We start from the raw sequence: 11,196 nt of genomic DNA, 5'->3' as shown, positions 1-11,196 counted from the left end.
CGCAGTAAATGGTCCGGCGTACTCTTTGTTGTAAGCGTAGTTCTAATAAAATCTGGGATTTACAATGACGACAAGAAACATCCCGAGGAATACTGTTTGATCGTTTGTGATTTGGCAAATCAGGATATTTGGGGACGGGACATGATGTCATCTGTCATGTCAGATTATTGTCTGAAAGTCAAACGGCACCCTTTTCCATAAAAAAAAAAAAAAGAGATGTAGAGTTACGAGTATGGTTCAGGGTGAAATAGTTTCCAACTATATTTGGATGAATAATAAATTCTCATTCTCATTTCAAGGTGACTTTGACCTACAACCTGCAATCTAAACAGGAGTCATTTAGAAGGCATCAAGGCACTGTGTATGAAAGCTGAGGTTTGGGTCTTGACTCAGTCAGAACTCAGCAGCCGTGCGTCTGTTTAACGCTGTAGACGTGTTTCTTGGTGCTCGTCGTTAGAGGTTTTAATCAAACAAGGACGTGGGGTGTCAATCCGCTCTGACCTCCCATGGTGGTCTTCACTCTAGTCTAATTGCTTTCACTTTCATGGGACTTCATGCATTATATATTTTGACAATGTACACGATAGACGTGTGTGTTTCTGAGATATATACGTTGACTCAAACCGATGAAGGAGAGTGTAGGCGTTTCAGACGAGTGCATCAATAGGAGCTGTATTAGATTTCTCCCAGACACTCTCCTTTGACGCCCCCACACCAGCGGTTCATCACTGAGCGGACAAAAAAAAAAAGAGGCTTACTTGTAGGCCAGTGTGGCGCTGAAGTGCTGCTTGATGTAGGCCTCCAACACCGTGTTGAAGTGCTGGAACTTCCTGTCAGCAATCAGACCTATGATGTAAATCTGAGAGACGGAGAGACAAGGAGAGGGAGACGCACGAAGAGAGGGGCGAGAGAGGGAGGGACAGTGCGCGCGGGTGGAATTAGAAAGGGGTGGGGTATAGGGTGAGATACACAGAGAGTGACAGACAGAGGTGCGGGGTGAATGTTAAAGTGGCATGAGGCAACGGCATCGTCTGAGGGAGTCATCTGGAAGGGTAGATGGATAGACATGTTTACCCATGTTAAGGAAGACTGATGGGGGGGAATGGATGGAGAGACGGCAGACAGACAGGCCCATGCGGAGACAATCTGACAAGAGGGATACCCACCGCAGAGACACACACACACACACACATGCAACACACAAAATCACCAGGGCGTCGAAGACGAGGATGTCATAGTCGTCAGTCTGTGAGTGCTCCATCATTATGTTAAACAAGGCGTCCAGGGTGTCCTGCAAGAACTGCACACGCACACACACACATTCGCAGACACACACACACACACACACACACACACACACACACACACTCACACACATTTTCACACACACACACACACACACACACACACACACACACACACACACACACACACACACACACACACACACACACACACACACACACACACACACACACACACACACACACACACACACAGAAATTCAGACACACACACACATGCGCATACACTCAAACATTCGCAGAAACACACACAGATATACGCAGACACACACACACACACACACACACACACACACACACACACACACGCAGACACACACACACACACACACACACACACACACACACACACACACATACGCAGACACACACACACACACATACGCAGACACACACAGAGACATCGAGTTAAAATAAATATGGAAATATATTCAAATGAACCTCCCATATAGGAATGAGGGTGTGCATGGCTGACCTTGACCACCTCCTCTCCGTCGATGAGTCTGAGCTTCTCCAGGTTTTCCCGGAGAAGTTCTGGTCGAGTCCTCCACTTCAGCAGCCCCAGCAAGCCCACTTAAAACACATTCAAGGTTGTACTCAGTCAGTCACACAGGAGGTGAAACCCAACACACTTGTGGCTGTGGTTTCAAAAGGTTTGCCTGAGTCCAAACATGGTCGCATAATTCATATACCGTCAGGGTCATTGTGTTGGGAGTGTTGCTTTGACCTCACATTTGTCTGTTCCATTGCAATAAAGTAAAGCGTCGGGTGTACTGACATTTCTGTGTTCATTTATTCACGCTGACACGTTGTGTAGTCACTCAGCAGATGCTTACTATAGTCTTCCAGCACCGGAAAGCGATGCTTATGCTCCGAGCAAAATTGTGTCATTATAACATAATCGACATAATAAACACAGTCTCTGTGTCTGAACGACAAAACTACAAAACATGAAGCAGTGAAACTAAAGCCCAGCTGATACGCAGCCGGGTCCAGCCTGGCTGTGCCCCGTCTAACGCCCCCCCCCCCCCCGCCATTAGTTCCACCACTGTTTGACAGAGGGGCGACGGCCAGGCCGCTGTGGTGCTGCCCAGCCGTCTCCTCCTCTCCCCCGCCGGCCAACAGCTTGTCCTTCAGCGAGCCATGCTGCACATCTGCTGGGTGACCCCCGGACTACCGCTCAGGCGCCACATGAAATATGGGGATTTCTGTGTGTGACAGTCAGTGTGTGTGTGTTTGTCTGTGTGTGTGTGCGTGTGTGTGTGTGATGTAACCGCGTAGGTGATTTATACTGAAGGAGAATATTAATTTAAGTGATGGACTGGTTTCCTCAGTAACAGATGCTACAGCATCTGTCTCAGTGTGTTCTCCTAGTCTGTTCCTCTCATTGCGGGGCGCACACCTGCGCAAGTGTGTGTGTGTGTGTGTGTGTGTGTGTGTGTGTGTGTGTGCGTGCGTGTGTGATGCATGGCTACCTTTAAGTGTGTGATGTAGGAGCAAATTATGACACTCTCAATTAATTTACAAATCCCAATGATGCAATTACTTCAGAAAAAAAGCACAGTTAAGATCCAAAACGTACGACTGGATCTTGATCACCTATCATTTCCCTAGAGCTACATTGGAGTTCCCTCTTTATTTAACTCGCCCCGCTACAGGAGTGGGATGGAGCGACTACTGACGGCCAAGGGACTCTTAAAGCTGGCCTGAGAAACAAGCGCGCCACAGAGAAGGGGACTCGGCTGGAGTACAGGTTGCAGTCTGGAAGTGGAGGCTGTGGAACAATGTGGATAGCCCCGGGCCACAGCCATCGATCTACCATGGAATTAATACAGCTCAGGAGTTCTGGGGTTCTGTATTGATTGTTGAGCTAACTAAGCAGTTCAAAATGCGCACCACACCAATCCACACACACACACACACACACCCCAAATGATAAACACACCCAATCACACACACGCACACACACACACACACAACCACACCCACACACACACACATACCCCCACCCACATACACATACCTCCACCAACCCACACATACACACACACACACACACAGAAACATACCCCAACCAACCCCCCCCACACACACACACACACATACATCCCCACCCACACACACACACACACACACACTAACACAGAGACACACATCCCCACACATCCCCACCCACAGACACACACACACACACACACACACACACACACACACAAGGCCTTACCGTTCTGGGTGAGTTTGGTGGAGCAGACGAGGGTGGAGATGGCGAAGCTGTCCCTGGAGCTGACCGACAGGCCCCCCCCCGCGCCGCCCGACAGGTTGCTGGAGCTGCGGCCCAGGGCCCCCGTCTTGTGGGGGTCCGCATGCATGGAGCGCGTGGAGGGCTGCGACAGGTAGGAGCCCACGTCCTCCATGCGCTTACTGTCCCCCTGGGGAGGGAGGAGGGGGGAGGACACACAGAGGGGTCAGGCCACAGCTAGGCTCGTCCAGGTAGGCTCACACACACACACACACACACACACACGCACACACACACACACACACACACACACGCGTGCGCGCGCACACACATGGCGGGTGAGACATCCTATCAGCAAGGAGCGAGACATGAGGAGTGTGTTTTGTTGCGCTCATAGAAGCCTTAACTCACTCTACTGTAGAGGCTAGGTGCTAGCGGTTAGTAGCGAGCAGCTAGTGGCCGGCGGTCTGGGCACCCAGAGGGTGACCGTACTTTATCAGGAAGAGGTCTTGATTGACATGCAGGTACGACCAATCACGGACCGCACTCTGAAGTACTGTTGTTGGGAACATTACTTCTGGAAAGTCCCCGTGTCTGGGGAATCAAACGGGATTTAAAATGTGCTGTACGAGAATTACTCAGCAGTCTACTTATAAAATACAAGCTGTACCAGGGCCGGGGGACTGAATGCAAAACATGAATGATTCACCAGTGTCGCGCCGGAGCTACGTCTGACAGGGCTGACAGCCAATAAGAGCTGAACCGTGAGTTCCTTCGCTTCGTATCAGACGTTAAGCGAGTCACACGTTGACGTATGGCTAATGAATGGATAGAGGCCGAGACTGGAACCCAGCAGTACATTACTTTATTCTAATATATACCCTTTGGTGAATGCTTTTATCCAGAGTGTCAAACCAGTACCGTGAGTGAAGTGCATACATTCCTAGCATGCTGGAAACAGACAAAAAAAATCAAAATAAAAAAAAACCAAAGCCCTACACCTAATTGGTCCTAATCTCATCAGACAAATGGTCCTAATCTATTCGGTGGATCCTAATCCATTGGTAGGGAGTATTTAATCAGCCATGGCTGTTCCCGGAAACCAAGGAACACACATGACAAAAATAGTGGTTGGTTGCATAATTGAAGTGCAGCCTGGTCAGTTGGTTCTTTATGAAACTTTGGAGAAAGAGCCCACGGGGAAGTGGGGAGGAGGGGAACAAGCTACTTTTAAGAAGGACCTAACCTATTAGTGGAGACACTCCTTTGGGGAACGTCTTTGGGGGAAACGAAGCCAAGAAGCCTCTTCTAAGTATGGGCCAAAATGGAGGAAGCTGGGACAGGACATTGGAATATTAGTCTTGAAGGGCGTACGAAAACTGAAGGGGAAAAAAAACTGGAGATAAAATCCTCCAGTGTAAACATGGTGCTCTTATCCACTCCAATGACCGGTTGCTTTTAATCAACGCTGTTTGTGCAGCCGTACCTCAGGACCTCAAGGCTCCTCCAGCTCCCCCCCCCCCCCCCCAGGAGGGTCACCCCTTGCTGCCCTCAGTCGGACTGGAACCATGACCTCTTATCCTCCCAATAAAAAAACATTTAATGAATGGAGGGAGCTGCAACAATTAGAACGTGAATAATACAGGGTGAGAGAGGGGTGAGATAGGGGTGAGATAGGGGTGCCACAGAGGGGACGGAGGTCTGGAGGGGAACGGGGAGGATAACGAGAGATAAGGGAGAGCAGGGAGGGGCTGGGGGGGGGGGGCACAAGGGGGGGGGGCCGCCACGTCATTGCGAGAGTAATTAATCTTCATTGCATTTGGCATTTAATCAATAGGGGGATTCACTCTTAGCTTCGGCTCATTTGGCAGGAAATCCATTTGGATTCACTCAACTTGTCGCCGCGGCCATAATCTCCGTCCGCACACACATACACATCTGTGACGGGCTCTGCGAAAGGTCACGGCAAAGGTCAAGGCCGGATCGACTTTCGCAAACTTTTGTTTTACTTCTCATCCTTTTGGTAAAAAAAAAAAAAAAAAAAGGGAATTTCTTTAGCGCGTTTACTTAACAATGGTTGTCGCTCAAAGAGCGTCACCGTGAATACTTTCACATTCACACACACGGGTGTCAACCGTGCATAGGCAACAACAAGCTTGTCGGGGGCTCCTTGAGCCAAGGATTGAACTAGCAACCCCGGGCTGGATCGCCATTACTCGCTCTCACTCCAGATACCTCAAGGACACGGTACACCGGGAGTTAAACATAGGATGTCACACGCCAACAGGCATTTCGAAGAACCACCTCCAATTACAGACTCTCTCCCGTCTTGTGACCCGAGAGCCCTCCGGAAAAATCCATTGAAAAGTCGTTGCCATGACAACCCCCCCCCCCCCCCCCCCCCCCTCCAATCACACGGATCCCAACGGAACTGAGCCGTCTTTCAACTATTTAAGACTCTCCGTGTCTCAAAGGTAGGCCGCCACTAAACAGCGTAGTTTATAACATAGCGGTGCGTGATAAACGTCATGAAAGGGCTGGCCAGCAGGATGTCAAAGTGCACAACAAAAGAAAGTTGAGGCAAAGTCGACAGAAAATCTATAACCAAGGAGCTACCGACGCTGGCCCACTAGTGGCTTTTATTCTGCCTAGCCAGGATTGTATTGCACAATCCCAGCTCCCGGCAATACCGACAATAAAAAATAAAGTCCCTTTCTGCTGATCTGGCTCCCAGGGGGAGGCAGATGCCTATTACACTTTTCTAAGGGCACTAGGACCGCATTGTGTCCCAGTCCTCTAAAGGGAGTTATGGAGACACACAAAAAGACAGGCACTGCACTTACGCACTCACGCACACACGTGTAATTAATGGACTATTTGGTGTACATGGAGGTGGAAGGTTAATGGTGTAGCTGGCGCATACAAGCCCGCATACATGCAGCCGTACGGACTCTGTGTCTGAAGGGAAATCGCAAAGGACTTAATGCTCAGAAACAAAAACCACGTGGAATCAGACCTGTCCTCTTAGGAAATACAATATAGATTTCTTTATTGAGATCCTGAAACCATATCAGAAGTAATATTGCTTTTGCAATAAAAATTTGTGCTGTGGGATTTTGAGATCTGCTAATGTATTTCCCAAAGGGGTGCAGTCGCAGAGTTTCCTTGTTTAATTTAGACGTCATTCTGCAATAATAATGTGCACTGGGCTTTTTACCTGGTTAGGTCTTATTTCTAATTCAGTTTGACATTTTGCAGTTATTAAGATATTCTTAAGTTGATTGCTGGATTAGTCAGTACACATTGGTATTAACTATACGATTTTGTCACAAAAATAATTGTATGCAGAATCAATGGCAGGAGACAGTTGAGAAAGCATTCACACTGCTTTCCCCTTATAAATAAGTCAAGAAGCTCGCTAACTTGATTGTCTGAAAATTATTCTTTCGGCCTTTGTAAAGCTATTTAATCTTCCACAGAGAGATCTGCAGATGAGGTGGGGAGAGATACATTCTAGTAAAGCCTTTAAATAAATCAGAAGTGTGTGCACTGACGTGTACATAGTTTTGATTCAACAATTTGTTTTTTTAAGTGGACTCTCTCTTGAACTCTGAAAGTTCTGAGAAAGTTCTGTTGAGCTGTGTGTTACTAATTGTGTGGCGGTTATTAAGTTATTGGCTGCATGTAAAGGTGTGAGCTAAGAGTCGAGTTGTGTGCTCGGTGTAAACTAAGGAGGCAGTGTGCAAGGGGTAAAGCTGTGTCTTTGGTGTAAAGTTGTGCATCAGGTGTAAAGTTGTGTATTAAGTTGTGTATTAAGTTCTGTGTTGGGTATAAAGTTGTGTGTTGGTGTAAAGTTGCGTCTGTTGGTGTATGTTGTGTTCTAGGTGATATGTTGTGGGTTAGGCGAAACGTTGTGTGCTAGGTGGTGTGTGGTCGGTTAGGTGTATATTCATCACCGCACTCTCCTCAATCTCACCATCTGTTTTACCCCTCGGCGATTTCAACCTCCACATTGACTCCCCGGGCTGTAAAAATGCCGTGGACTTTCTGGACCTTATCAACTGCCTCAGCTTTACCAACACATCGACTTTCCCACCCACAACCGTGGACACATCTTAGACCTGGTTTGCTCCACTGGCCTCCACATCCACAATATCTCCAGCACCGACCGCTCCATATGAGACCACCTGGCCATCACACTTGTCGTTGACACTCCCGCCCCCCAACCCAAACAGGACCGCACAATCACTTTTCGCAACCTTAAATCCATCTGCCCAGTCTCTCTCTCCACCTGCATATCAAACACTCTTTCCAGCCTCACCTTTCCTGAAAATTCAACCCCCACGGACCTCGTCAACATCTACAACAGCACCTGCCCCACTCATCACTGACACCATCAACTCCTCCCTTACCTCTGGCACTCTCCCCCCACCTCTTAAGCTTGCTGCCATCACCCCTCTCCTTAAAAAAACCTGGTCTTGACTCTGATGACCCAAACAATTTCACACCCATCTCCAACCTCACATTCATCTCAAAACTACTGAAAGAGCCATCGCAACTCAACTCAAGACTTACCTCCCCTCCAATAACCTATATGAAACATTCCAATCTGGCTTTCGAACCCACCACAGCACTGAAACAGCTCTAATCAAAGTCACACACAACCTCCTACTCTCCTCTGATTCCGGCTCCCTCACCATTCTTCTCCTCCTGGACCTCAGTGCTGCCTTTGACACCGTCAACCACTAACCCATCCTCCTCAGCCGCCTGAAATCCATAGGCATCACCGACTCCGCCCTCTCCTGGTTCAACTCATACCTGTCTGAAAGATTTCACTATATCGCAATAAACAATCACAAATCCCACACCACCCCTGTCTCACACGGAGTCCCCCAAGGCTCAGTGCTTGGCCCCATCCTCTTCATCCTCTACATGTTCCCACTTGTCACATCATCCGCCGCCATGGACTTCACTTTCACTGCTATGCCGACGACACTCAACTCTACATCACCACCAAAACCATCCCTCCAGCTATTCTCTCCACCCTCACCAACTGCCTCACCGACATAAAAACCTGGATGAGCCACAACTTCCTCAAACTCAACGGCAATAAAACTGAAATGATAATCTTGGGCCCAAAATCCACCCTGCCCACCTCCCAGAACTTCTCACTCTGCATCGATAGTCACTCTGTCACTCCCTCCCCCCCTGGTCAGAAACCTTGGCATCTACATGGACCCCACACTCTCTCTTCAAGTCACACATAAACCACGTCACCAAAACATCCTTCTTCCACCTCCGGAACATAGCACGCCTTCGACCCACTCTCTCCTTCCCAGCCGCTGAAACACTACTTCATGCCTTCATCGCCTCCAGACTCGACTACTGCAATAGCATCCTGTATGGTCTCCCCTCCACTGTTCTTCAAAAACTGCAATATGTTCAAAACGCCGCTGCCCGACTGCTCACTCCACACCCCCCTCCAGAGAACACATCACGCCCATCCTCCGTTAACTTCACTGGCTTCCCGTAAAACAACGCATACATTTCAAGATCCTCCTCACCACCTACAAAGCCCTAAATGACCTTGCCCCCGTCATACCTGACAGATCCTCCATCGCCCCATTCACCCCCCCACCGAACACGCTCCACTGATGCCAACACCCTCACCCCCATCACCAGGACCAAATACCGCACCATAGGGGACAGAGCCTTTGCCATTGCCGCCCCTACCCTCTGGAACTCCATCCCCTGGCCATCCGTAACTCACATGACTCACTGCCGCCTTTCAAAACCCATCTCTTCAACATCACTTACAACACCTGATGAATAATTTTCCACCCGCTCTCTTTCTTATTTTCCTATCTACTCTCTCTGTATTGTTGTTTTTGAGTATCTGTATGTGTCTGTATGCATGTATGTACTGTATGTATTGTCCATTTGTATCCTTTTTGTTTTGTGTTTTTATAAAGCGTCTTTGGGTACCTAGAAAAGCACTATATAAAACCTATGTATTATTATTATTATTATTATTATAGTTGTGAGCTAGTATCCCACCTTGAAGACCACCAGGTCATGAAGGCCGTCCTGTAGGACTGTCCCGTCATCCTTCAGCAGACGGACAAACGCCATGGCAAAGTTCTTCTCACTCTTATCCTTGGCTAGAGAGAGAGAGAGAGAGACAAAGAGAGCGAGAGAGAGAGCAAGAAAGAGAGAGAGAGAGTGAGAGAATGATATAGAGTTTACTGGGGTGTGGGTGGCCCAATCAAAAGATTTTTTGCAATGTATGCAAAAGTATTTGAAATATGTCTCAGGCATGGCAATTAATTTTGAGATAAATTAAAAACCAGACACAACTGTAAATAACATTGTTTGCGAGCGGGTGCGTGCGTTTGTTTGGGCAGGGGCACGAGTGTGTGTGTGTGTGTGTGTGTGTGTGTGTGTGTGTGTGTGTGTGTGTGTGGTGTGCGCGGGTCTGCGTAGAGAATCATGCCCCGGGTGTTTTTTCCTCGTGGCTTTCAATCAGATATCCCTTCAGGGTTATTCAATTCTCCAGCCAAGAAGCGGCTGGAGCGAGCGAGAGAGAGGGGGGTGGGGGGGAGAGAGATGGATTTATTTTTTTTGGACTCACACTCTTGGGAGGAGCGGTGTCGGAACATGAAGCGCAAATGGATCCTCTGCATCTCCTCCAGCGGGATGGACACCTGGGGGATGTCATCACAGTTACACACCCCGGACCGTAAGCGCTTTTCCCTTTGCAGCAGACGGTCTGACACACACACACACACACACACACACACACACACACACACACACGTAGGCCCACAGGCACGCACGCACGCACACACACGCACGCCGGCATGCAGACGCAGGCATGCAGACCCACACACCAGAATACACACACACACACACACACACACACACACACACACACAGACACACACACACCAGCACACACACAAGCACATGTATGTATATATATATACAAGTGTTAATGAATATTCAGACCGAATATGTTTGTTTTCTTCTGCGCCCCATATCCTGCGCCCCAATCTAGCAGCTTCCTAATATAATCTGTTCCATCAAGGCAGGCCCCCTAAAGACTAGCGGGGGGTGCTAGCAGTGATGCTAGTGGGCGGAGCTAGCGGGCAGTGCTAGCGGTGGTGCCAGCGGCGTCCCCACGAGGAGCAGGAAATTATATAAACACCACATCTAACACACAGAAACCCCCAGGACTACTGAACACTACCTCTAAATAGATGCAACTCTCCACGGCCTTACCAGAGAACTGCCCCGACAAGCTAACAGGATACATGCTCACACTCACACACACACACACACGCCAGGGATTAAAACAAATTAATTGTCATCGGGAGGATCAATATTCTCTATCGGGTCGACCTCGGGACGAAGAGAATTTTGTGGGCACTGACTGCATTTTTTGTTCCAAGTTTTCAACACTTTCTGCGGACCAGAACGGGTTCGCGGTCAGTGGAAAAGACTTATGTGAAAAGGTAAATGGAAAAAGGACTGAGCTTCGTTCAATTGGCTGGTGCGCTCTTGCGTTTGTGGTGTTCAGTGAGACGCCGAGACTGCTTGCGACAATGCCGCAGCCTGCTGCTCTCGCACTGCTTGCCGCTCGAGCTGAGACGA

The 11,196-nt window shown here is 48.7% G+C and overlaps 1 protein-coding gene across 1 annotated transcript in view; it reads right to left on the bottom strand.

Moving 5' to 3' along the window:
• Positions 1–754: 754 nt before the first annotated feature.
• Positions 755–11,196, bottom strand: part of LOC311375720 (dedicator of cytokinesis protein 2-like) — a gene marked incomplete at its 3' end in the record, with an annotated part of 25,890 nt that continues 15,448 nt past the window's right edge. Inside the window, exons 15-20 of the mRNA XM_084490779.1 lie at positions 10,175–10,247; positions 9,601–9,704; positions 3,529–3,733; positions 1,780–1,877; positions 1,211–1,300; positions 755–859 (exon numbers count right to left, since the gene is read on the bottom strand). Of these exons, the coding sequence (XP_084346905.1) occupies positions 755–859; positions 1,211–1,300; positions 1,780–1,877; positions 3,529–3,733; positions 9,601–9,704; positions 10,175–10,247 (675 nt within the window). The remainder of the gene's footprint in view (positions 860–1,210; positions 1,301–1,779; positions 1,878–3,528; positions 3,734–9,600; positions 9,705–10,174; positions 10,248–11,196) is intronic.

Source organism: Micromesistius poutassou (genome assembly GCF_964030765.1).
Source record: "Micromesistius poutassou genome assembly, contig: SCAFFOLD_3336, whole genome shotgun sequence".
Taxonomy (NCBI): domain Eukaryota; kingdom Metazoa; phylum Chordata; class Actinopteri; order Gadiformes; family Gadidae; genus Micromesistius; species Micromesistius poutassou.
Note: the sequence above shows the minus strand (reverse complement) of the source record. Positions and strands in the feature narration are given on the sequence as shown.